This window comes from Pleuronectes platessa, chromosome 6 (assembly GCF_947347685.1).
Source record: "Pleuronectes platessa chromosome 6, fPlePla1.1, whole genome shotgun sequence".
Taxonomy (NCBI): domain Eukaryota; kingdom Metazoa; phylum Chordata; class Actinopteri; order Pleuronectiformes; family Pleuronectidae; genus Pleuronectes; species Pleuronectes platessa.
The window spans coordinates 14,348,556-14,376,349 of NC_070631.1; the positions used below are offsets into that span (position 1 = coordinate 14,348,556).

The 27,794-nt window shown below is 41.5% G+C and overlaps 2 protein-coding genes across 2 annotated transcripts; one reads left to right on the plus strand and one right to left on the minus strand.

Annotated features, from left to right (window-relative positions):
* Window positions 1–2,964: 2,964 nt before the first annotated feature.
* gnai3 (guanine nucleotide binding protein (G protein), alpha inhibiting activity polypeptide 3) lies at window positions 2,965–19,134 on the plus strand. The gene is made up of 9 exons (XM_053424547.1): window positions 2,965–3,596; window positions 10,683–10,725; window positions 11,169–11,310; window positions 11,429–11,586; window positions 13,046–13,174; window positions 14,813–14,942; window positions 15,454–15,607; window positions 16,859–17,066; window positions 17,860–19,134. Exons 1-8 carry the CDS (start codon window positions 3,479–3,481, stop codon window positions 17,047–17,049), a joined length of 1,065 nt encoding a protein of 354 aa, XP_053280522.1. The 5' UTR covers window positions 2,965–3,478; the 3' UTR covers window positions 17,050–17,066; window positions 17,860–19,134.
* Window positions 19,135–21,931: 2,797 nt separating this feature from the next.
* gnat2 (guanine nucleotide binding protein (G protein), alpha transducing activity polypeptide 2) lies at window positions 21,932–27,358 on the minus strand. The gene is made up of 8 exons (XM_053424548.1): window positions 27,253–27,358; window positions 24,026–24,068; window positions 23,429–23,570; window positions 23,169–23,326; window positions 22,930–23,058; window positions 22,710–22,839; window positions 22,466–22,619; window positions 21,932–22,122 (listed from the first exon to the last, which is right to left on the minus strand). The coding sequence occupies exons 1-8, from the start codon at window positions 27,356–27,358 to the stop codon at window positions 21,932–21,934; spliced, it is 1,053 nt and encodes a 350-aa protein (XP_053280523.1).
* Window positions 27,359–27,794: the final 436 nt, after the last annotated feature.

Here is a 27,794-nt window from a genome sequence, read left to right on the forward strand (position 1 = left end):
TTACATAGCCCCTTGTGTCAAATGTAAATCAGCACACCATCCAATCAGCTGGATTCCCGTTACCGTAGCAGCAGAATTGCCCTGACCAATCTGATTACACGCTTTAACCTCTATTTCTGCTTTCATCTGCTGATTACACGGACGGACACATAAGCTGCTGTGAAGGTGACTGGCAGATAATATTCCTAGCATTGGGAATTTGAATGAAAATACAGTTTTTGTTCACTGTAAATCATGAAAACATGTCCTGTTAATTTTTCCCTTTTGTACATGAGCTGAAAAGACTGTTTGGGTGCCTCATTACTAGGGTTTGTTTTGCCCATTGTTAAGCTCCCCTGTGTATTGGTTACCCATCAGTTGAAATGATTTAAAACACTGCAAGACGATTCAATTGAGTGTGTTTTGGTCTATCATAGACATTTTTAGATCAATAACTTCATCTATCACATGATCAATCCCATCAATCATCGCTCTTGCCCTCTAGCTGCCTTCTCCCTGCCTGTGGGTATGTGTGTTTGTGTGTGTGTGTGCACGGAGCAGGCAGGGGGTGCACGTCACAGAGGTGCAATGAAGCGGTAGGAACAGGATGAAAGCGGAGTGACATTTTGAGCAAGGCACGGTGCTGGAGCCTGTCGGTTGGAGGGGACATAGTGAACGACACTCTGGTACTATAAGCAAACTGACGCCTACTGAGACTGACCTGAATCTGCGGCCGACCTTTCATCACAATAAGAATATTTCAGGGATGAGGTGAATCTAAGCCATTATCCCTCATTGATTTATAAACATACAGCAGATCTTGACTGAGCTAATAACTGAGCTAATGACGGAAACACTGAAATATAAAAAACACAAATTTGAGCTGAAGATTTTGCAGCTTTTCCTAAGAGAAATGTGCCGATGAATACCACAAAAATCTCCTTATTCTTTTTAGACTGAGTATCACATTCAGTATCCAGGCACCAGCAACGCATCACCCAAGGCTCATCCTCTATTTTCTGATCCTCCTAATTTTCAAACCCTCTCCTGTGCTGCTCCCCAATGGACAGAGTGACTCATAGCTTTCATGTCGAGCCTGGGAGGGCGCCTCCCGCAGTGCAGGGAAACGGTTCAAACAGACTGACCTTTGTGGTGGGCTACAGCACAGCCAGCAAAAACTGCTGAAGGATGGAGGCCACCACCCCCCACAACGGTCACTGGGTGCACAGCACGTGGATTCTGAGGAGGAGTTTGTGTTTCTTATCAGCTCAACACACAGATGTGAGCTCGACAAGAGCGTGTTCACCTGTCAGTGCTGTCTGCTGTGACATCACTGCTGGATCACACATGAACTCAATAATGTGAATTTCTCACTCGCTTCCAAATTCTGACTCCACTGAAATCAGCTGTTGCCTTGGTAACCGTAGCTGATGATGGCGTCGAGGGCTCCAGCAGGAGGAGCAGGAGAGTCAAGCTGTTGGAGGGGGGGGGGGGGGGGGGGGGCAAAGTTTAGATGACTTCTAACATTTACAGAGACCAGGACCTTCAGCTGGGATTCACCAAGATGATCTATTAATAAGCCAGCCGCTATTAGCAATGGAAGTTTGAGATAACTTTAATTATACTGGAGTTCAATTACTAAAGCTCCACATCCGGTATCAAATTATTGTTTTAACCATGTGTATAATATTATTTTTATCATTTTCAAACAAGGCATCCCTTACAATTGGTTTATAAGTCATGACTATTGGCTTTAATATAAATGCATTGCAGCTCAGTTAGAGAACAAATTTTGAGGTGGTCAAAAATGTATTGGTATTACAGTTGACATAAATCCAAGTAATCTATTTTGGAAAAAGGTTCAAAACAGTTGTGAAGTAATCAGGTTTGGTCAAGCAGAGAAGTGGTCATCATGGTGTAAAGCAGAAGTTTAATTAATAAAGGAATAACTATGGTGGCCGAGAGGGAGCTCAACACACTGCAAATTATGAAAACACATGCAAAAGAAAAACAAACTTGCAAATTACGAAAACAACTTCATCAATTTGACGACACATGCGCTGCAAAAAGTCAAAACACATGCAAATACAGAAACGCGCTGCAAATTGTGAAAAAACGGAAATGTTTTAGAAATACTTTGTGAAGTTCCAACACCAGTGACGAGTAGCAGACTTCTATAACTTCACAAAGCTTTGTATTTGCATGAGTTTGCATGTGTTGTGACTTTTTGCAGAACAAAAATATCAAATGTTCTCTGTAAAATTAAAAGGGATTTACTGTGTTTCTTTGTTATATAAGACCATTTGTCTGTGTTGGAGGAACAAAACAAGCAAATGAAGACACCAGGAACTGACATTTGTTCACTGTTCCCTGGTATTTTACGCAAGCGATTCAATTGTGAGTTTATTATTACCACAAAACACCTTTAAATTCCAAGAGCAGATAACAATGCTACAAACCCTGCTGAGGTGAAGTTAAAGCGGGATAACACATGGAATCTAACATGGTGATGTTGTTGCTACAGGTTAGCATTGAGATGATCGTCTGAAGTTACTGTGTTGAGGAACCCACCTGCCACTCCACATCCAGAAGGGCTGAGCTTGAACATGACACTCAGGCCATGCAAAGTCAAAGCTTGACCTGTTTACCGGAGACACGTGTCGGGGGGCATGTGTTTACCTGCCGACACATTGCAAACAAACATGCAGAGATGAATCTATGTGCAGTCCAGGTTTGGGTCCGCTGGGGGCGCTGTCACACCACACAACCCTGCAGCCACTGTGTTTGCAGGTCAGTGACACGGAGCTGCAGAGAAAACCTGCAGAATGTGACTGATACTACATCACACACCAGTTTAAGAGGATCTGTGAGAAGTGCGTCCACTTAGAGAGACATCCGTGCTGCACATGCACACGCAGGAAAGGCCACATCTGGCACTTTTGGAAGCGACTACATTTCCCATCAGCCCCGTAGGGCGCATCAATTTCCCCTCTCCCCCTTAGAGCAGTTCTCTTGGTTTGCCTCTGGATCAGCGCGCGGCTGCGCTGCAAGGTTGTGTGTTTACTCTGAAAACACCGGATTAAGCGCCTTTTTAAACACAAGTTTGTACTTTAAGTATTTTTGCTTTATTATTTACATTTCTTTAAAGTTGTTCTGCGTGAGACAAAACTCTGGATAAGTTGGAGAAAAGGATTTTAAAGGACACCTTTGGTTTTTTTTTTGTTCCTCCTGCGTAAAGACTTCATCAAGAATCATCTTCACAGACGGACACACAGACAGACACAGACAGACTGACAGTGTGTGGACCGAAGCCGTGAGACTGTAGTTGGACCGACGAGCCTCCACTGCCAACGCCTTTCTCACCCCCACCCCCCTCTCTGTGTCCGTGGCTGGGAAACTTCACCGAGCCAAACACGTTGGTTTCCCCGCAGCTCATGAACTGCTGAGACAGACCCACACACACGCCGAGAGAAGACACCGGAGAGCCGCACAGGGAAGAATGGGCTGCACGATCAGCGCCGAGGACAAAGCTGCAGTGGAGAGGAGTAAGATGATCGACAGAAACCTGCGGGACGACAGGGACAAGTCCTCCAGAGAGGTGAAGCTGCTCCTGCTCGGTATGAACCACCACACTCTCTCCTTGTCTCTGCGTTCATTAGTATATATCGTGAAGTTGTTGCACTCTTTCACTACAGTTTGTAGTTGATCCAATCCTCCTCCTTCTCCTCCTCCTCCTCCTCCTGTAATGCAGCTGTGGCTCCTCATTCCCTCTCTGACGAGCAGAAGTAAACCAGATGTTGGTGCTGACAGGGCCTTTTCTCTCCTGTAGCGTATGGATTGTTGAGACGCAGGGAGGAAGTGCTCTGGGGCGACCGTGTGTTGACATGTGTTTCATCACAGTTGCCAGTGTAACTCACGCAGGCCTCTATACACAACCTGACGGCAGCAGGCACTGTTCTGGGTCAACAAAGTCTTGTAGGATCTAAACACCAAGAAATGGAAAAATACAGTGAGAAGCTGGTTATACCAAAGTCAGTAGCAGCATTTCTGATTTGGAAGAGATTTTTCCGGTTGCTGTGATTAGACCGATATAGATTTTGATGGGGCGATGTTGAGACAGATAGATAAAAATGTCTGATGCCAATATATTGGCTGATATATTTATACACTTTTAAAAGTTGGCTATATTCCTAAGATGGTGTTATCAAACCGTCATGACAAAGAATTATAAAGCCTGTTTTGCACTGGTCAGAACCCCCCACTAACTTTTGGCTTTAAAATGCCACTGGAATGGATAAATTCTGCTTTATACTTCTATACTTTATACTTAGTTTGCATTGTCAGCTTTTGCTCCGTGCAAATTTGGTCTTCTTCCGCTTTATTTTGACAGTTTAAAAACTGATGCTGCACCTTTTCTGACGCGACATGCATTGCACTTCTGGGTGTTGGTGTGTAAACAGCCATGAACACTTATGTACTTCATGTTTTTACATCTTGGGAACAATGTGTAACAGTGATTTGTTTCTTCGCATTGTGCAGGATACAACGCTAGCATGAGAAGGAAACTAACATGTCGGAAACCTTGCTTTCTTGTTTCATCTTACATGCTATGAAGAAAAATTTGCGGCTGCAAGTTGTACCCAAGATGTAAAAATAACAATAAGTACAAAAACAATCATGGCTATTCACATTTAAGTTCAATGAGTGTCATACCATCGCATCAGAAAATGTATTTGTACTGCTGAAATAAAGAAGAAGAAGAAAGAGATGCATTCACCTTGGTGTCATGTTTCTATCCCTGCTGATAAAAAGGCTCATATCAGCTGATTTTATTTGCCGACTGATAAATGAGTCAGGCTTTAGCTGTGATATGTATTATTCTTCATTGGCTCTACCTGTATTTGACTTTAGAAAGTATTTCCATTGAGGACTGGTCTGTTCATTTCAGTTGGTCTCACTGGAACAAAACGTCAGTTACTTGAAATCCTCTTAAGGTTCAGAGTCATGATGTCTGCACAAACTCCTCAGGATCACTGCCTGTCTGTAGGTTCTCTGTAGGTTTGGTGGATATTAGTGAGACTCTCAGTGGTGCTAACCATGTGGGTGTGGAGCAAATGCCCCCAGTCCTGCAGCACTCAACATTGTTACGCTCCCTGACTGTAAATCTCTCGTGCCAGTTTACAAGAAGTGATTTAACTCCACATCCTATTTCATAGCTGGCAATGTGTCTGTGTGTCCACCAGTAGTTCCCAGATTTATTTTCTACTTTATGACCCCCAAGGCCATTGTGTGGTCACGCTCTGTGAGCAGCGACCTTATCTCCAGTAAGGAACTTTTACAGGAACGTTTGGGGGAAGTTTCCTCAACAATCTGTAGCATTTCTTTTCTCTATCCCCTCAGATTTATTTTAAGGAGCTTTGGGGTCAGTATTTATCGTGGTATGTTCTGCTAAATCATCATTATTGGTTTAAGATGTTTTTTTCCCCCGCCACTTGGGGACCTTATGAAACAGTGGGGAAATTGCCAGGAAACCCATTTACACCTCAAGCATGATTGTTGCAGCATGAACCTTTGTCTGCGGCTGTTTCTGCCAATCTATTGCATCTAAAGCCAATAGTCTCTCTCTTTTAGTTCTGTTATTTTCTTCAATGTCTCCTGAGGGAAATATCTGGAAATTTAGCTTCTCAATCCTACACTGTGTTCTGCAGTTTGTCACTGACGTTGAAGAGCGGCCTGCGGCTGTAATATACACTGATCAGAACTGTGAGAGTGAAGCAGAACAGTAAAAGGGACGAGTCGTAAAAACAACAAAACAATGACCTTAAAGATGTTAAAACACTGTATAGAGCCGAGCATGATTATTCTCTGTACATCATTACAACTATATATTGTTAATATATAAATATTGGTTAGATGTTTAGCTTTAACTAAAACTTACTCTTAATTCTAATATTCTGAAATTTAAATATTGTATATATGAATAAAATGCATTTTAGTTTCTAGAAAATATGATGTTGAAATAATAATAAAAACAGATGTTATAATACCAGCATCAGAACAGCCTCTCATATGGACAAAATGCCATCAGTGGATTCACATATCTATGTACCGATCCGATACTACCTCTTTAAAGTATATTTTTCACGCAGATAAAACTGCAGTCCTCATTTCCCAGGAATTGCTTCATATTTGCCGCTGGCATTTACGCTGCACTGCCGCTGGCAAGTACTATTTTGAGAGAGGCATGAAGAAGAAGTGATTTCCAGTAGAGAAGCATTAGTCAGAGCTAGTAAACATGTTAGCCTCTTGCCAATAATTCATGCTGGAAAGTCCCACAATGAAAAATGGCAATATCTACCATGTGCAAGTCCAGGGGTACGTGGCAAGGGTTTAACCGGAACCAAGTCATACACAACAACAGCAATCCTCCCTTCCATACAGGGTCAGTAGCAGACAGCTGTTAAAACACATTATATCAGGTGTTGTTTTTCAGATCAGTGCCCGTTAAAGTCCAGGTCTCGGAATCGGTATCGTGAAGGGAAAACCCCATTTTTTGAACATCTCTAATAAAAGAAGTCCACACAGCATTTGCAGTAATGTGTTGATGTGAACTTGATTATACTGATGCACCGTTGTACTGCAAAGTTTAGGCCCTTTTGGTTTTGACATGCACTTGATGTCAAACAAGTGATATGATGAAGATACTCATCTGGTGGTATTTACATGCTTCAGTTTTCAGAAAAACTCTCCACTTAGTTTAAATGAGTCATCACTTTCCTGTAACATGCCAGAGTTGTATATATATATCATGTTGTCAGTCTGTTTCATGATGGCCTGATATATGTGACCAGAGTTAATAATCATGCAAAGTATTTCAAATATATAGATTATTCAGAGTACAGACGCAGCTTTTGATTTAGCAATGGGCAGGAAATCCTTGTTATAGTCATTCGTGAAGCAAGTCTTCCTGTGTGATGGTTGCATCATTGACTTCACTAAAGTTTCTACAAGACATATTTTCTCAGAGTTTGATGGTGTTGATAAAAACATAGGTCGTGGTTTATCAAACTCAGGAATCAATTCACTTGTGCCAAGAAATAAGGTGTTTCGGGGTGACTCAGATTGTGCCTGTGATTTGTTACTGAGGCAGTGTATTTTATGATTATCTTTTTTACATCATATAATTTGCTCTAAAACGTACAAATTCATTTCAATAGAGAATCTTTAGTGTATTATCGTTTCCATGTTTTAGCAAATCTCCAGATATGTGATTCATTTATTCTTCAATATTCTCTGTGTTTTTTGCTTTTATTCTCGAATTAAATCTTGAAATTAAAATGAAACCTCCATCAGAGAGTTTATGTTTGCTGGGATTTACTTTAATCTACATAATATAGGGCAGAACTTAACCAGGCCAGTAAATCATTTCATACCATTTCAGAGCCTCTAGTATCCACAGCTTTTAATTTATTTTCTCATCTAATGTGTTTCAACTGTTTTGTTGGTGTATTGCAGCAAATTTGCTTTGTATTGTTTGGTTTTGTGGAAGATGAGCTATTTTAAGTAGTTTAACTGAGAGTGTAATGACAGAAGTGAAACCTGAAATAGATAGTTAGTGTAGACACAGATGTGGTTGTTAGATCGACATGGTTTAAGATAAATGTAGTTTTTTTTTTAGATTTCCATCAGTGTGACTGGTGTGGTGATATATAACGTCACGATGCAGGCTAAAATCTCAATGTATGTATACATTCATCTATCCATTTTCAAGTCACCTCCACAGAGTTTGGGGGGGGGGGGGGGGGGGAGCAATTTTTCCAGGCAGTGCCCACCACTCCCTGTCTGTGCAGGAGTGAGAGAGTTTTGGGGGGAAAACAAAGAGGAGTTCAGCTGCCGTTCTTTTTGCACAACCACAAAGCAGGAGAGCCAACGCACCCTTCCAATGAAAATGTTCTCCTGTTTAACCACAACCAGTGATTCAGAAATATAAAAAATAAAAGTGATTTAGAGATTCCTGTTAACCGAGGCTCTGGAGTCTGACTCGTGTGCGGGTTGGGACAACTCTCTGAATGCTTGTGTAAATTTGGTTTGTGAACTGGCTGCAGGCCACGGTTGATTATCAGCCAAAAAATGCCATGAATGAGAGAACTGGTGGCTGATGGGCCAGTGGAGGGGGAACTATTACAATTTGTCCTCTCCTCCCTGTCTGTGTGAGCGGGCCTAAGTCTCTTTTTGCTGGTGACAGCTTAACCCAAGAATTCAGGGAATTAATTCTTGTTGGCCGGCCATCTGAACACATTACTCTACTATAAGCCTCCTTGACAAAATGCATCTGCTAAGGATTCCTGAGTGGCTGAGGACCTGTGTCTCACCACCTTTTGGGGGAATAAAAGTTCTTAGAAAATCTATGCCCTTATTTTGAAATAATCTCAGGTTTACTTGTGGTTGGTTCAAAAACAGTAGCAGGTATATATATTTTAAATACCAGGGACTGAAAACGTCTTCATCCTGCAGTTCCCGATGATTACTGCGGTTACTGCCAGTGTAAACTCAACTCATATGTTTATGCAAATGATTTCTCACATCAGTCTGAGTTTGACAGTTTGTATATATGCCTCTTTAGTTAAACCACAGCTATGACAAATATATCATTCCAGGGTGACTCATCCCCATTTTTTTTTCTTTTTTCTCATGGATGCCATTAGTCTGAAAATCAGTGGATCTCTACCCTGCCTCTTGCCCAATGTCATAAAAGGATAAGCAGTATAGAAAATGGATGGATGAATGGATGGATGGATGGAAGTCTATTATTTTTGGACTTGAAATGTTGCATTTATAATCTACACAATACATTAAGTTAGGTCGCTGCAATTAAGTGGTTTTTGATAATTTTATTGAGATTTTGCTGCTTTATTTGCAGCTTTTTCCTTTTTTAAGACGTTCCATCAGAGAAAAGAAGAGCTTAAAATAAACAAAATATTTCTTATCAATAAACAGGAGGTCTTCAATAGGGTTGTTTTTTATTGTTCATTTGTCATACACATCTACATAACCTCAATTGTAATGAGAAAGTTGTAATAAACATAGAGTGATAGTATCATCTGTACTGGGTCACAGCTATTGAATATTTAGAGTGGGATATATTTGAATCATATGCAGTTTTTCTATAGCCCCTCTGCTCCCTACACCCAGAACCGCTTGACGTCGGAGATTGTCTCTACAGTGGAAAAACACGGGCTCAGCCTGAGCGTGACAACTGTTTCCTGTTTGGCTGACTCTCGTAGAAATACTGTAAAGGTCAGGGACGTGCAGAGGATGTTTGAGGACCAGGGGCCCAAATTCATAAAGGGCAATTTTTGCAAATAATTAGATTAATAGGCTTTATTCCAGAAAGGCCGACCTCAATGGTGCATTCATTCTTTGATATCTAACCTAATATCGTTACTGGTCTCTCGCCTTGAGTGCGTGTGTGTTGCATCATTTGACCTATCCAATAAATAAGAACTTTGTAAATAGGATTTTGGTGTGGCCTCAAAGTAACTCATCACACTGACTCTCACTGAGTGTGTGTGGGCGATGTGTCCACACAGTGCTCGCTGCTGGCAGGAAGCTAGGTGGGAGGGAGGGAGGGTAGAGGACATCACCCGGGAGCAACGATCTCTCGACCTGATATTTTCTATTTATAAAAAAAAAACACCCCAGAAAAAGGGCACTTTCTCTCTTCATATAGTTCATCACTGCAACATGAATCTGCACTGTGTAGTGACGGGGTTAGGAACTAACCGGGAAAGTGTTTGAACATGTTTGTCTGTCTGAAAACGAGAACGACTGACAATTCATTTGAAATCGGATCTTTCCAGTAATAGTGAGGCTTTCGGGGCTGAACACTTTTTTAGCCAGAGATTTTTAGCTGCATGGAGAGGGATGACTGCAGCCTCCCATTAAATGCATGTAGGATTTAAACATTAGCGGTAAGCTAGCAGCTGAAATATTTTTTAAAAGATCTGCTTGATTCTTATGCTTATCGGTCGCTTGCCATCTAGCTTAACAGCCATCAAAGATTGGAGCTAGCCTCCTGCTCAGTTTTCATCCTTCTTTGCATCCTTGGTGGATGGCACCCTGGCCTTCAGGATGTGATTGGTAAATTAACTGGAATTTCCTAAACAAACACATGCTGCTATAGGAGTGTAAGGCCTTTTGCGCTGGTTAGAAATTCCTAACCAGTGGGTTAGCAAGATTAACTTTAGGAAAAATATGACTGGAGAAATCTTTTCATGGTATCCTTCTAATTTCTGATGCAAACCTAAAGGAAAGCAAATAAAACAGTCGAATTAGAGGAGAACCAGAATCAGACGAAGATAACTATTAATGAAAGAGTAAAAATGTAAAAATGAAAAACGTACGTCCAGTTCATAATATAGTGTAACATCACACTACTACACAGGGGAGTACCTCCTGACTGTATACGTTCCCTTAGGCTCCACTTAAATGTCTGCCATAGAAATTCATCACAAGGTGTGTGTTTGTTTAGTGTTTTGACATAAACACATACTGCACTCTGTATGATTAGAAGAGATCAGATTAGGTTCAGCCCAGATGAAAAGCTGCTTCATCATCGTTCGTGTGAGAGGAGAATCTGGGGCATTATGTGGTAGCATGTTTGTTGTATGTTGCCTCATATATCCACTGTACTTCTTTTTCAGGAGCTGGCGAATCTGGGAAAAGCACCATAGTAAAGCAGATGAAGTAAGTCACAGTGCACATGACGTTATGTCAAACTCCTACATCCTGCAAGCTGATAGAAGACAGGCGCTGCTCGCTCCTTGTCTCAGCTGCAGCCCTGTGGTCAGAGGTTAATAGTGAGAGGAGGGCTGTGATTACAAACAGGGCTCATCTTTGTGGAGTCGGAGCCTCGTTCTGCTCGGCTCATGAAGAGGAGGAGGCTCTGTTTTTCTAACATGTCAAACAATGACCACAGAGGCCAACTGTAGCCTGGCAGAGCCTGAATAGACTCCCCCGGTTCCCACATTAGGCACGCTGCATGCTCACTGATGCTCCTATCCCAGCGCTAATGACAGTGAAATGTTTCAAATCTGCAGTTTGCCCCACATTTGTCAAAGCCATTGTTCCCACTGTCAAATATTTATCGGGACTCTGAAAGCCGACTGGGATTCTTATGTCTGTGTCAGAATCATCCATGAGGATGGCTACTCAGAGGAAGAGTGCAAGCAGTACAAAGTGGTTGTGTACAGCAACACCATCCAGTCCATCATGGCCATCATCAGGGCGATGGGCCGGTTAAAGATCGACTTTGGGGATGCCACGCGGGAGGTAAGCGAGCTACACTCTACTGCAAAATGTGACTTTCAAAGAGCTGCACCCTCATTCACGATATGACTCAGCACAGGAGCAGTTTTACAATGAGAGCTATTATTGTCTTTGTTTCCAGGACGATGCTCGCCAACTGTTTGCCCTGGCGAGCTCCGCGGAGGAAGGGGTGATGTCGGCCGAGCTGACCACCGTCATTCAGAGGCTGTGGAAGGATGTCGGGGTTCAGGCCTGCTTTGATCGGTCACGAGAGTATCAGCTCAACGATTCTGCTGCATAGTGAGCGCTTCTCTACATTCACACCCCCACAGGTTTCATACGAGTAACTACTGACGTATTAAACCATTCAGTAAGAAGAAACATCTGCATATTGATCATGGTATCCGGCTGAGGAAAACTGAGGAGTTTAGAAAGAAGTGAGTTCACCAGAGCTCTGTAGCCTGCTCCTCATCTCTGCTTAAGGGTAGCAAATGCTCTGGTTGAGTTGCATTGTGGGTAATGTAGGCTGCGGGTTTTGTCAAGGAAGAAAAATGCATGGAACAGTATGCGGTCGCACCTAAGTTTCAATCCTTTTTTGGGGGGTTTTCTATTTGTTTAGATGTTATATCATGTGTTGCACAGTGTTGTAAGAGTGGATTGCTAAATCAATGGAGAACTGTTTGGAGAGCTCCAAGAGGGATGAGATCATTTCACCGCCTGATGCCAAGTCAGATTTCTCAAGAATTTTAAATGAACAGAGTCCAGTTTTTTTGGATAATACACGGTGGAAAGACACTCAGCTGATTAGCTCTGTCTGCAATATTTTCACTAGAACCCAAAGGGAGGCAAGATGTGTCTTGTTCTCCAGGATCCTGTGTCAGCTTGTTGCACAGTCCTTGTTGTGCATTCCTTAAGAAGGAGAACTGGAAAGAAGACACTTGTTGCTCATTAAATATTGTCCTGGGTTCTACATGACTTATTAGACACAGACACAAGGATTTCTGCTTCTGTACCCTCGACGTTAGAGAAAAGGCAGCCTAATGCGAAGGTGTGACGGACGTCTTCTTTGTTTTGAAAACAGCCGAGCTGTCATGGCCCTCGCTGCACCACACCAGGAGACAAGAGGAACCAGTGGAGTTAGTCTGTTTTTGCTCAACCCGCAAGGATTGTTTATCAAGCACCAAAATATAAGCCCATATTTAGTATCATTCAGTGAAGTCCACGGATGAGTGTCTGCAGAACAAGCCCTCCACTTCTTCTCTAGACATAAATGTGAAAAAAAAATATTTTGTAATTTTTCATACTGAAAGTCTGGAAAACATGGTGGAAAAACCGGGGCAGTGGTTAGCAGTGTTGCCGGCACTGTTCCGGCTTCGCATCCCGGTTTAGCTGGGGTCTCTCTGTTTGGAGGTTCTCCCCAGGATTGTGTGGGTTTGCCTCAGATACTCAAGTTTCCTCCCACAGTAAAAAAATCGTGCAGTTTGGGGTTCGGTTTATTTGAGAATCTATATTGACAGTAGGTGTGATTGCTTGTATGTTGCTGTATATTGGACCTGTGATACATTAGCAACCTGTCCAGTGTGTACCCTGCCTCCTCCCCCCCCTGCGACCCTCAAAGGATAAGCTGTATAGGTTATGGATGGGTGGATGGTAGGAAAACCCCAAATAATGGTACTATGTGGTTTTTTGAAAGTTCGCGTGCACATTTGCTCGTGGGATCATCTTCATACATCTGTATTTTGTATTTTGTGTCTCCCAGCTACTTGAACGACTTGGACAGGATCTGCCAGCCAAACTATGTCCCGACTCAGCAGGATGTGTTGCGCACTCGTGTGAAGACTACTGGCATCGTGGAAACCCACTTCACCTTCAAAGATCTTTACTTCAAGTTAGTACAAACTTCAATTTGACTTCTGACCAAGGAGCCTGGCCTGACGTGGGCTGTGTTTGTGCCATCAAAAGAACTTCTTAAGCTTTTATGAGCAATGAGGCCCTGAGTTGATTTATTTTATTGGTCAGAACTAGATGTCATTATAAGCTTAACACAGTGATTCCCAACCCGGTGATCTTAACCATAGGAATTAAAAGGTGTGAGATTATTAGTGGGGACACTGATTTGCTCAATTCAGCCTCGCAAAATGATTTTTGATTTTACTCATCCCTTGAAAATTAGGATTCCAGAATGCAAGGAGATATCCCTTTATATAAAAGATTTTATTTTATGAACGATGAGAAGTAGTTTTTGAAAAAAGTGATTAAACTTTTCTTTTCAAATTGCAGAAGCAGGTCATATTAAAGACATACTATGTAGCAATTCTTCTAATGCAACTTTTAATGTTGTCGCCTTTTAATCGTGTCCTTTCCACATCATCTGTGTTGCGTCTCTGCTATAACTTCTGTGGCAAACGACGTATGATGGAGGTAAAACAGCCAGTAAACCAGTTAGCTCTATTTTCCTTCCACTGTTTGTATTTGTATGGATTGATTATTATTTTAATACATTACATTGTCGGTGACCATGATTTGTGTCTGAGTCACTTCATCTAGCTTTTCATCGGCAACAGTGGTGAAGACAAGAACTCCAATGATCCACCACTGATTGATTGAGAGACCCATTAGCAGCCGAAGTTACATAGTGGAGATTAGAATGCATGGTCATTATCTACATCGACTTCCTAGTGTTTGCAGTGTCCGTTTCTCTTCAGCTTGTTTTTTCTATGTTTGAAAATTTCTTAAATATTAATTAAATATGATAAAATAAAAAAATTTGTGTGGCATCAGCATGTTGGTCGCAGATGCTTTGCTTGTTTGCTCTGTTCCCTGATTATCAAACCTCTTGTATAACTCACCAATAACTGGCATTCAGCCCATTGTGACCCACCTTTGAAGCAGTTAATGTGATTACAGATTCAGTCCTTTTACATTATTTTTGCAGAGCTCCTGTACTTATAAATATTGGTGAAACATGAACTGTAATAGCCTCCCTGGCCTGCCTTTGTAGCTCCATAAAAAACTGCTCTGGATCTGGGAGTGTGTAATTACTGGATTGGTGTTGAAGCTTGCAGCGCTCTTCCATTTCATTTCTCTGTCAGTTAAACAGCTCAGTGTAGATTCAGTTCACCTCCGTCGGCCTCAGGTGGAGACAGAGGCAGCAGACACAAACATGAGATTACAGAGTGAGGTCACCAGCATTCCGCCTGTGTCTTTGTGTGTGTTTGTGTGTGTGTGTGTGTGTGTGTGTGTGTGTGTGTGTGTGTGTGTGTGTGTGTGTGTGTGTGTGTGTGTGTGTGTGTGTGTGTGTGTGTGTGTGTGTGTGTGTGTGTGTGTGTGTGTGTGTGTGTGTGTGTGTGTGTGCTCTTGCCCTAGATTTGTACACTCATCCTCATAAATCAGTAAAATTAAAATGAGCACATTCACTGTGCATTTATTCATGCAATCTCTCTCTCTCTCTCTCTCTCTCTCTCTCTCTCTCTCTCTCTCTCTCTCTCTCTCTCTCCCCCTCTCTCTCTGTGTGTCTCTTCTTTAGGATGTTCGATGTCGGGGGTCAGCGCTCAGAGAGGAAGAAGTGGATCCACTGCTTTGAGGGAGTAACTTCCATCATTTTCTGTGTCGCGCTCAGTGACTACGACCTCGTCTTGGCTGAGGATGAGGAGATGGTAAATGATGATGATGACTGTAGTCTTTTGCTTCATATATATATATATCGCAAATAGTTGATAGTTATGTTTTCCATGAGAGGCACATTAGCATTTTACTAATAAAAATAACTTGTATTTCACTGAGCAGAGCACATACCTCCACCAAGGCCTTTGATGAAACCACATTGAGATTCACTAGATCCAAATTACACAAACTTATTAACAACAGTCCACTTATCATCCCTGATTTTTCAATCAAGATCCATAAATATTCTCTGAGAAATCAACGAAAAGGCCAAAAACTCACAATGTTAAAGAAAGTGAAAATATATTATTTCTATCTATCTATCTATCTATCTATCTATCTATCTATCTATCTATCTATCTATCTATATATCCTTCCATCTGGAATTCAGTCATCTACCTGGAACTCAGTATACTTATACATTAATTTTACTTTAATTTTACTTAAAAATTAATATGATTTTCCAATGGTACAATGGTAAGTCCACATCTGCTCTTTCCTCAGAACCGGATGCATGAGAGCATGAAGCTGTTTGACTCCATCTGCAACAACAAGTGGTTCACGCTCACCTCCATCATCCTCTTCCTCAACAAGAAGGACCTGTTTGAGGAGAAGATCAGCAGGAGTCCGCTCACTATCTGCTACCCCGAGTTCTCTGGTGAGTCCACCAACGTGTTCATTTTATATTTTCATTGAAGCTTTTGTGTGGTCATTCCTCGGCTGCTGGTATCTGAGGAAATATTTATTTATCTATCAGCTGTATCTGAGCTTTGGATCTTTACATTCATGCTCTTGATTTATTTTACATATCTGCTTTAGCTTGTGCAGTAAAAGCCAGTTTTGAGTTGTTATATTTGAGTATATTATAAACAAGCTTTGAATTTAAAACCTCTCTTCATTATGTGTGTGTGTTACTAGTTGGACACTGACTGTGTTTCCCTGCAGCTGTTTTATCACATGTGAACTGATCCACCATGGAGCCAATCCAATTAGGTGGCTCAGAAGGGAACAGGATTCATCTTGACACACCATCACTCTCAGATTTACAACTATTTACTATTTCTGCTGTGTGACATTTGTCGGTGTATTTAGCCCTGACTGCTCTAGTAACCACGGTGAATGCTGACGGTTTTATCTTCATCAATCTGCTTCACAACTGAACGGATTGTCTCGGCTCATGACTCCAACATGTCAGTGAACAGCGCTGGTGCTTGACACAATAGATGCAGTCATAATTGAACAGCCGATCTCAGCTCCTGAAAGGTCGTCAATAATTCCGGGCGCCTCTGTTTCTATTTCAAATGCTTTGCTGACGGCTTTATTTTTTCCACTTATGATCTAAACATGAGCCTGAAGCGCCATTTGTGTCCCACAGAGGAATAAACAATAATCTGATCAAATGAATAATAGCAAATATTGTCGCCACCTGACTTTCACCGGAATTAAACTGAAAAAAAATGGGTTATTGTGCGTTGACGCCCATTGTTGAAAATAGGATGTTTTCCAGAGGACAACAGACAGTGGCTGCTGGCATTTTGTTTTCAGGTTGTCCGTCCATTTGTCTGTTTGTCGTGGACGTGATATCTCAAGAAGCTCTGGAGGAAATATGCAAATATTCATTTTGACGCGAGGATGAACTGATCAGATTTTGGTGGACACATGTTTTTCCTTCTGAATGTAATATAGCAGGAAGACTTCAAGGGAATTCTTTCAACTTTGGCACACATATTCACTAGACTATATTAGCTAAATATATATTTTATTGGTTAAAGGTAAAGGTCATAGTGACCATACATGAATTTGGAAAATAAATGTACTGGTTGGTGTAGGCGTACAACTTCGGTATTTCTAGTTGCCGTACAAATTCTGACCAATTTCTCTCTTTATAACTGACCTTTCTTTAATGTAGGTGGGAGCGCGTATGAGGAGACAGCAACTTACATCCAGTGTCAGTTCGAAGACTTGAATAAAAGAAAGGACACCAAGGAGATCTACTCCCACTTCACTTGTGCCACGGACACCAAGAACGTGCAGTTTGTGTTTGATGCCGTCACTGACGTCATCATCAAGATTAACCTGAGGGAGATCGGGCTCTACTAAAGCGCCAGGCCCTGCAGGTCAGCACACAGACTCTTCATCTCATTGTTGCATCATAAGGTGTCTATGTCTATGAAATGATTGACTGCGGTCCACAGTGAGCAGGAGCCATAATACCTTAAACTAATATCATGATAATGTTGGGTAATTTGGGAATAACTGATTGTTAATTGCAGGAAAAGACAAACTTAAACATTTGCTTGATTGATTGGACCTAATGTGTTTCGACCACATCTACACAACCACAGTTGTTTTCTGGTCTGGAGCCAAATTTTCTGCAGCACTGCAACAATGCTACTTATATTCCATTTCCAAATACACTAGTATTAAAGTTAGTATCATGATACGGTTCATTTTAATTACCCTGAAGCTTATGTGGATTATCATCTTATTTGTCCAGAGTTAAACTCACCTGCTGTGTGATGTCACGCCACTTGGATCAAGTCACATGTCCCATTCAAGACATTACAATGTAAAGAAAGAGACACGTGGGGCGCTGGTTTCAAGTTCAGTTGAAAGTGCCGACGTGAAACTCCGTGCTATTTTGTGTTTGGCCAAATAAAAACTGAGACATAATTGCATAAGTTGGATGTGAAAATAAATGTACACATGTAAAAGTATGCATCATTCTTTTTTAACTTTGACTCCTAAAGGTTTATTTATCAATTTATAAATAATTCAGTAAATGCAACTAGATTTAATATAAAGGAAGCGACTTATGATTGAACCCTTCTGACAGTTATGGTGACACTGTATTCACAGCGATAGATCTCCATACAGATATTGATGATTCTTTTTTCTTTTTCCCTGCAGGTGTTCGGGGGTGGAATCACCAGGACGTCGTGGCTGGTATGACTTGTTTGCAGAGAGCGAATAGGGAAGTAGGTGTTTCTAAGGACTGAGTTTGCGGCCATGCAGCATGCAGGACATGAATTCCACAATCTGGGGACTTGCTACTATCATCACTTTTGTCTTGAAGTGTTTTAAAATGCAGAGCTTACTGCGAGGAAGTGGTAAGTGGGGGAGTTTTGTGGAATTGAACCGCGGATGGGCTGGCAGGTAAAGCCCCTCTGACGTCTCTTGACACATTTATATTCTGTCTGTCACCTGCACATGGACCAAAACGGATTTGATCAAATTTATTACTGCATCACATAGCTTCACAGCTGAAATGTAAATTCCACTCACTTTTGATTGTGTACCATCTTCTCTTCGCTGTAAGTCAGTCGCACCTTGCTTTATTCAATTACAGCATTTTATTTCATTTTTATTTAGAATTTGTGTGTCAAGATTTCATGTATATAACGAATAATTTTGGGTCTGGGATCAGTTATCATGAGTTTCATGAACTCAGTAGCAACAATGCTGTCTGCAACGTTATTTTCCTTTTTAACTAGACCGCATTGTATTTCTCCATATTTTTTCTACTTGAGACTCATCACTGCAAATCAATTTGTGAAGGGAGATCTTTTTTTTTTCTATAGCAGTTTGAATATGACTAATCTTATTCACTTGGTCAATATAGTATTTCCTAAAGGTGATTTTTGTAATCCTGTGGATATAAGCAAAGCCATATCAACACATTTGTTAAAAAGGATGAGATAGTGTCACATGGACAGAGGCTGTATTGGTGCTTAATGGCCGTGACTGAGGAGACCTGCTGCTGATGTGATCTGAAATGCTGGAGTAGATGCTTAATTCTGTCAGGTCCGTGTGTTCCTGCGCAGAGACGACCTGGTGACCAACTCTCCGCAAGATTGAGAATTTCAATATTTATCTCACTTGAAGTTTGTGCAGTTGTATTGGTTTATTTTGACATCATTAAATGATGGCACAGAGTTTTCTCACCTGTTCTTCTGTCAATTCCAAAATCGTACCGCAGTCACACCGATCACACGTTTTCCCCTGTGAAGATTTACGAAGACCGTGCACACAGATACATTTCAGACACATCTGGATTCACACCTCATCAATATTCCCCTAATGTCTTAACCCTGTATGTAACCTCTGTAAAGGAGTATGAAACTCCAGCCAAGTTTATTAATGATATGAGTGATGACAAAATAAATTCATACAGTATTCAATCTACATGAGAACATGCAGGGACAGATTCTTATCTTTGCGTTAAGTTAATAAGGGTATAATTCTTCTCAATGAATTTCTTGAAAGTACCAAAACCCACTGTGTGTTTGTTTGTCGCTTAATAAGTTCTAGTTTCTCCGGTTAAGTTCCAACAACAAGGGGAAATGCATACTTTCCTATTACAAAGTACGTTATTTGTACAGGGCGTCTGTGGATTGAGAGGGTCGTCCACTAGCCAGATGGCTGATGGTTTGATCCCTGGCTCCTCCAGACTGCGTTCAAGAGTGTCTGATACATCCGCTCCTAATGAAGACATGAATCTCTAAAGCAGCTCAGTCATGTATAGTTTTTTTCTTCTTGAAAGAGGCAGAACATTTTTCTGAAATGGCTGGGTGCTGTGTATTTATTATGAGCGGTTCCTCAGACTGGAATAAAGAGTGTGTTTGATTTAGTTTCAGCTCCAGTGAGTACTTAAAGCAGTGGAACAAAATCCCTGGGATCGAGTCAAAAGAAGCTAGTGTCCATGTTGACTAGAACAAATGACGAGCCCAGGTGCAGCAGTGTGGATCACTAATGTGTTTCTAATTGTTCCGTGGCACAGAGGAAATCACTAGACCAGGCTTCTTGTTTTGTATTGTTGATTTTTTGCTTTTTTTGTGGGATTAATTGACATGGACACAAATTTTGATGAGGCTTATTCTTCAAAATCAACCTTTTTTGTCAAAAAGCATTTGGCAGCACACATCCACACCTACTTGTCAAAGTGATACCACATCGTTTTACAGTTAGGATTTTGATAGACAGATGGGAATGCTAATAAACTCACCACGGACATGTTGAATGATCCATCCATTATCTATACCGCTTATCCTTTGAGGGTTAAGTGGAACCAATCCCAGTTGATATTGGACGAGAGGCGGAGAGCACCCTGGACAGTGAAGAAGCCCAGAGTACCCAGAGAAAACATACGCTGACCCATGGAGAACGTGCAAAAGACCAGGATCAAAGCAGGAACGACTGCTGCAGGGCGACAGTGACAAACACTGCACACCCGTGTTAAATCAATTTTGCTTTATTTATGTCTGGAGCATGCTAAAACTGAGGACATGCATCTTTAAATAGGACTCAAAGCCTCTCCCCATGCTCACTCATCTAGCCACACACACACACACACACTATGAACACACTTAGTCCCTGTACAATGTTACAGTAATTCTCCACAAGTGGATTAATTACTACATTAATTTGTTTTGCTTCCTCATTAGGCTTATTGTTAATGAACTCGCATTCGCCGCCATTTCCCCTCTGAGAGGAGCAGGGAACTCACATAACAGCAGCATTGTGCCCATCATGTTGGAGCCCGGGGTGATCCGTCAGTGTTGACAGCCCTGTATCTCTAATTTGATATGAATCATTTATGGATTGACGGTGTGTAATCCTGCAGCACAGACACACACACACACACGGCTGAAGTTGATGCATCTTTATTTCATGCTTCTACTTTTCATAAGAAAGGACAAACTCAGTAGATTTTCATTCCCTTTTCATAATAAATCATCACCCCTAGTGTTTCCCTCTCTCGCTCTCATATAGTTCCGTAGATTTATCTTGCAAAATATAATGCATTATCTACTCTTATGTACAAAGTTTCTCTACCATGTTTGACCTTCTCATAGTAAATCATCACATTAAAATGTTAAATGAATTGAATACATTAACGCTATTTAAATAAGATACATGTACAATTGGGTTTGGTTATCTGGATACACTGCAAGTGCTGGGAATATCGCTGGTGGAGATATTCCCTCAGTGACTTTTCCCCTTTTAAATATCAAGACCACAGACACTAGTGTACTCAAAAACAAAAACAAGGTTGCCATGTTGCTATTCAAAATAATATTTCCCCCTGTTTTTTATTTTTTTAATTAATTTTACAGAGCTTGGGTTTTGCTTAATATTAAATATAACTCACAACACAGTAGTCAAAGGGAAGCAATGAGGATCGAACAAGCAACTATCTCATCTTCATACCTTCAAACCAGCAGCTTCTGGTGTCTGATAAATACTGTACTTTTGAAAAAACTGAAGAATCCTGTCGAAAGCTGTACGTCCACAATGACGATAGTGATAGTGACTTCGTGGTTGTTTCAACCCAGCTGGACGTGCACTGTGTTTCGGGGAGGTACTGTTAGATGTGGTGAGGTGCTGGGAGCAGTCAAGGACCATGCAGGACTGGGACTTGGCTTGGAAGCGATGGCATGAACTCAACAAACAGGATCCTCTATGCTCCATCAGTACACTTCTCAGTTAATGCCAATATGTGAGGGGTTAAGGTAGGAAAGGAAGTTCTGCAGCATATGGGAAAAGAAGAAACCAAGCTCAGACATTGGGAAATCACCTTAAATTGTGCATAAATCATACACTTTTTATATAGAAATGTTTAGCTACATTTGTGACTCAAATATATAACAGGTTGCAAGGTTTAATATATTTCTAAAATACCAAATTATTTTGTACTGCAATCAGACATTGTTAACTTACTATCTTATTCTGCAGCTTTATGGGGAAATGATTACATTTCTCGCTGTCTATCTTGTCCTCGTCAGTCCCAAAAGGCTCTAAATAGTTTGTGTTTCGGTCAGAAGTTGTTGCATGGCAACGCACGTTTGGCCAGATATGATTAACTGTGTTAAATTGAATTGCCAGGGGTCTGTCTCATCTGGACCCTATTACTCTATATCAACAGGGTCCCTGGCAGTGCTGTGGTCACCGCTCACCTCTTTTCACTCCGGAGCTGCTTATTTTAGAAAAGACCGCATTCTTTGAGGTTTTCTTTGATGATGATGTCTGTCACCGCGTTGAACACAATCTGGACGTTCTTTGTGTCTGTGGCACAGGTCAAGTGGGAGTAGATTTCTTTCACACCTTTCTTCATGTTCAGCTCCATGAACTGGCTCTTGATGTAGTTGCTGGCGTCCTCGTACGTGTTGGGGCCTAAAAGAAATCAAGGAACGTGAGGATGAGAAGAAAAGTCTCGTGGATTTAGTTGCGAAAAGAACAAACGACTGATCTCTACACTGTAGAGTCTACAGGACGAAAGTTAAGAATAGTTACTTGCTTCAACTTATTTTAGGCTTTCACTGTCAGCTGTTTTATTCTCAGTATTCCTTATTTGTGACATTTAGTCTTAATCCTTCGTATCTGTTGTTTTGCAAACACGCTGCTATAATCAGTGACAAGTGATAGACTAATTTCATGTCTGATGGATCTGGTCTTGGTCCCTGAATCCAGCCTGAGATCCCTGACTAACATTTAAATCAGCATCACTCGGTCTCACCATCATAGTCGGGGAAGCAGATGCTCAGATGGACCTTCTTGATCTTATCTTCGAACAGATCCTTCTTGTTGAGGAAGAGCACGATGGAGGTCAGTGCGAAGAACCTGTGGTTGCAGATGCTGTTGAATAGATGGAGGGACTCGTGCATGCGGTTCTGTAAGGTCACAAAGGGACAGGGTGAGCTCCCAGTTGACGAGACTTGATTACAGATGTCACAATGTGTTTGACGGGGGCCCCAACTCACCACTTCGTCGTCCTCTACGAGCACCATGTCGTATGCACTGAGAGCTCCGCAGAAGATGATGCAGGTCACACCCTCGAAACAATGGATCCACTTCTTTCTCTCTGACCTCTGGCCACCCACATCGAACATCCTGTCCACCACAGAGAGGCACAACACACTCAGTCTCCTGGGCGTCACAGCTCCATAAAGGTTTTTGCTTGTGTCAGACCTTGTTACTTACCTGAAGTGCAACTCTTTGCAGGCGAACTGTTCCTCGATGATACCGGTTGTTTTGACTCGGGAACGCAGCACATCCTGCTCAGTGGGGAGGTAGTCTGGCTTGCAGATTCTGTCCAATTCGTTGAGGTAGCTGGTGACGGCAGAACAAACAGTCAATCGGGCTGCAGATGTGAGAACCATCTTTAAACACTGAGCTGACCCCCACTAATGCACCCGCTCCAGTAGTAACCATGGACTCACTAGCCAGCAGAGTCGTTCAGCTGGAACTCAGCAGCTCTGTCGTAGCCGACCTGCACACCAGTGTCTTTCCACAGCTTCTTGATGACGTCGCCCAGCTCGGAGGGCATTGTGCCTTCCTCGATGGAGTCTGACAAGTTCTGCAGCTTCTGTGCATCTTCCTGTGGTCGCAGACAAACACAAATCCATCAGTACAGGCTAAGCTACTTCAAGTAACGTATGATTTCATAGCCTAGAACAAGTATATATTTTTATAGGGAGACCTGTCCAGAGGGTGAGCCAAAATCAATGCTCAGCATCTCCATGCCTCTGATGATAGCCAGAGCAGACTGCAGGATGTTGCCATAGACGATAGCTCTGAATTCCAGCTGCTCCTCTTTTGTGTAACCACCTTGATGCAGAATCCTGAGCAGAAGAAGGGAAGTGTTTCAGTTAAGCTTCGTCCATTTTTGGTTCATAAATCCTCTACTTGGTTGAGATGGGTGATAAGTATTTATAACTACAAAGATCTCACCCTGAACATGCTATGTTTGCATTTGCTTTCAAGTAAAAAGTCAAGTTCATACAGTATGGGAACAGCCTTTAACTGGTGCTCACAGTGCCACCCTGTGGTGTGTGTGGGGTCTGACTCAGCTCTCAATGCCACAGTCACTGCACAAAACAAGTGCTGACGAATCAGACTAAGCGGATGTTTGCACTGTTGACCTTTTGTAAAAGTGAAAGGACAGAGATGAGCGAGGCTTTGGCCTGCTGGCTTTATGCCTGACCAATGAGGTTGAATGAACTTTAAGCTGCACTCTGGCTCCTCGCCAGTGTCAAGGTGATACAAAACAGATTTCATCAGTTATTCTAAAACTTACTTCATCTGTTTTACGATGGTGCTTTTTCCTGACTCACCAGCACCTGGAAGAGAAGACAAGTTTAGCGCCAACACTACAACTGCTGTGTTGCTCTCCGACATCAGAAGCTCTTTAACTGTGAGCAAATGTCCCTCATTTGAACCAGGCTGCTGTGGACACATGTTGATAGCTTCATTTTTTCATAGTTTCTTAAATGTCTGACAATAAAACTCAATCACATTTAGTTTTACATTTACTGTCTCTGTATAAACTGATGTAGAATATCACATGTAACAAACAAGTACAGAATCTGTGCTCCTGAAACACAGAGACACACGGAAAAAACGAGGTCAGTGGATAACAGTCCAGAGAGATGCGGCTGAAGGTTGGACCAAGAATGAGAAGCAGGACATGACAGCATTGAGGAGGCAGATTAAAATGTGAACATTCATATCTGTGAAAATAAGCCACAGCTTCTCTGTGAAATCGTGGTGAACATGAAGTTCTCTGCTTCTCAGTTTCATGTGGAGCCGTGTGAAACGCAGAGGACACTAAAGTGGCGAAAGACTCTGCCCACAGGGACAGAAGATCTCCTGCCAACATAACAACGAAACTCTTTTTGAGCGATAAACGTGTGTCTTGTATAAGTGATTTATGTCGGGTTAGTTACACATTATATAGACTTTATTTATGCACTTTTGCAAAGGCCAATGAGCTCCTTCCATCTCTGACCTTCTGGCAGATCGCACTGAAACCTAATAGATGCAGTCAATGCAGACACAATGTCCCATTTTAAATGGAGCAGCTATTTATTTATTTTTATTTACCATTGCAGGTCTATCCAGAGTGTAGACTGGGGTTTGCTTGTAGAATTTAACTGACTCAAATTGGATGTACTGGCTCAAGAAAAACTTTCAGGCAGATCAGGCTCTCTTCAGCTCTAACGCTAAGCTAACTGAGGGCAGGAGGAAATGATCACGTCACAAAGCGGAGCAAAGCTGCATCGCGTCCTGCTCACTGGAGCCACATTAAGCTCCATCCAGACTTAGTGCTGAGCATTTAAAGACAGGAAGCCGTCACTCGATTGGCCTCATCCAACCCTCTCAAGGGGGAAGCTGCTGGTTTTTCCCTGCTCGCAGCCACTGACAAGGTTGTTTGACCCGTTTGCTGTGCGTTAGTAAAAGGTGGTGTACAGACCGTGTTAAATAGGTTTCCATCAGATTATAAAGTGACCCTTAACCCCTTCTTTCACCTCCTGCTCAGTCTATAGGCTTTGCAGTGACATTAAATCTGAGCTTTAAAGGGGGGGGGGGGGGGGGACGTATATCAACCTTCATCCTGCAAAGGACACTACAGACCCTGAAGATGTTTTTGCAGAAGATACAAGGAGTTAATGACACGGTATTGAGCTCTCAAAGTGAATGAAAATACTAAATTAATAACCAAATGAAAACTTGGGATGGTGCAACATTTGATGACAAACAATACTTTTTGCATGTAATATGAAAACACTAGAGAAAATATTATTTGAACCCTCTAAGTTAGTGCAGTGAGAATTATCAAGGTCACCATATTACTTGCAGTTGCCCTTGATATCTAATTTCTTAGGATTCAGACTCTTTGTAGATAACTACCTTTAGTCCTCTGATTTATTTTCTTGTTGGAGACCTGTTAGTAAAAGCTGGTTATCACAACTGTACACAAGGAGATAACCATTTTAATTAGATTTGGACTTTTACATCCTCTTCTTTCAGAGGAAGAGGACGTAAAAATCATTTACTCCTTTACTGATTTGGCTCCCTTTGGTGGAGTTAGTTTCACAAATTAGACTTTGGAAGAATAATGTTTTATGATCACATTCATAAGGTTCAATCATTTAAATTTCTAGTTTTTTATAGCAAATAGTAAATAGTAGTAAATAGTTAAATTAAATACTTGATTTACAACGTCCATTCATCACCAGTGTAAGAGCACAGACGCCCATGCTCTACAAAGATTGATTGTTTTTCATTTATCACACTTTCAATTGTTATTGACTTTCTCCTTCTTTATCTCAAATGTAACTCTTACATAAAGGCAACATGGATGAAATGGTTTACTGACTCTGAATTCTCAAACTGAATAAGAACGTTTATACTTCATGTGCAAGTTGAGGGATCAACAAAGACTAGGGCAAGTGGATCTGCGCTAAACCAGTTAGCTAATCGGATTGACATATCACCGCTGCTCTGTGATTCATTTAGACCAAAGACTATGATCTTTTAAGCACCAGTGTCCTTCCATTAGAATTGAAAAGTCACTCTTAATTTTAGAAAGTAGCCAAGAAAATAACAAAGTACATTTTGGCACAGCTTTTTCAAATTTAGTATATTCTTCAAATATAAAAAAGATGTGTCCAATGCTTTCATGTTTGCAGAATGTAAGTTCTGCAGGTTTTTAGAAATAACTCATAAAGGTAGAAACCTAACTGTAGCTGAACAAGCTCAAGTCTGCAGCATTTGTATTATGCATACGTTTGCATGAAAACCTTTTATTAAAGTTTAGCTTTTACTGCCTTTGGTATATAAGACAAATTATCATTTGAATGTTCTATATTGTAATTATACTTAGTATTCTTTATTAGATCATCATTAGATCTACCTGCAAACTCAATCTCTCTTATTTCTCCTCCTGCTGCCCAGACTTGACTCTTACCAAAGCCTTTGGGGGGTTTTCCCCAGTCTTGAATAGTCCTTCCATGTTTCTAATAAACTAATGTGGGGATTTATCCAGAAACTAATCATCCTCCGGGCCTGTTAATCCTCTGAGCACCATATCTTACATCTAATAAGGAGTGAGCAGATGTGTCAGAGTGGTTGATTATGACCTCAGATGGCTCATATCCAAGAGCTAACTTGGATAAATATAAAGTCAAAATAAGTTATAAATTTTTCCATTTCAGTAATTGATCTGCAACATGAACTAGCTGTCATCCTGAAACCTGTTGCTTACACTTCAAAGACTGATGGAATCTGACTGAAACATTTTGCCTTAAACTAATCCTGATACTTTATATTTGATCCTTCAGCTGCACCTGTTGCCTGTTGACGGCCTGCAGACCTGAACCTCCACACAGTTGTCACCAGTCACAAATGGAAAGAAAAACAGAGTTTGTAAACTACAGAATCTTTTTCACAGTTGATCCTGTATCACTGAGCCATTTGAACCCCCCCCAAAAACTTGATGCAACAACAACCAAGAGCACTTACCAAGCAGTAATAGCTTGACCGTTTTAGAGTCCTTATCAGCATCTTCTTGGAGTTGCTTTTCCAATTCCTTGGACTTCTTGTCCTCAGCGCTGGCTCCCGCACCCATTCTTTCTTCCTCCAGAAACTCAAGATCCTCGATGATAGAAATTTTGACGGTTGTCTGTGAGCAGCTGCAGAAGAAACTAGGTGCAGTACTGATCGTACTGAAAGGTGATTTCCAAGCGGAAGGGGATTGAGAGGGAGGTGCTTGAGCTTTCCTGGCTCCGTCGAACTCTTTCGATTAGATGATCAGATGGGACTCTCTCAAGGTTCAAATCAATTCTACAGCTTCACTGGGCAGGGATCCACAGTTTAAATCCCTCGACTTAAAGCCCTGACTTAGGAGGAGCTTCTTCCTGATTGGCCAGTCAATCCAATTAGTCTTAAAAGGGCAGTAGTGAATGATGTAAAGAAAGGGAGGAAATAAACACTCACATACTTGGATGCAGTGAGATTCGTTGATATTAATATGTAGGTGTGTGAAAGAGAGAAAGGTGACATAC

Bases quoted from the DNA above. Each gene is read 5' to 3' on its own strand.
- gnai3 (XM_053424547.1), top strand. From the start codon at position 3,479: ATGGGCTGCACGATCAGCGCCGAGGACAAAGCTGCAGTGGAGAGGAGT. The intron at 3,597-10,682 runs GTATGAACCACC...CTTCTTTTTCAG, and splicing joins GGTGAAGCTGCTCCTGCTCG to GAGCTGGCGAATCTGGGAAA. The intron at 14,943-15,453 runs GTAAATGATGAT...CTCTTTCCTCAG, and splicing joins TGGCTGAGGATGAGGAGATG to AACCGGATGCATGAGAGCAT.
- gnat2 (XM_053424548.1), bottom strand. From the start codon at position 27,358: ATGGGTGCGGGAGCCAGCGCTGAGGACAAGAAGTCCAAGGAATTGGAA. The intron at 23,571-24,025 runs GTAAGTTTTAGA...TCTTCTGCTCAG, and splicing joins ACCATCGTAAAACAGATGAA to GATTCTGCATCAAGGTGGTT. The intron at 22,620-22,709 runs GTGAGTTGGGGC...GTGACCTTACAG, and splicing joins TCGTAGAGGACGACGAAGTG to AACCGCATGCACGAGTCCCT.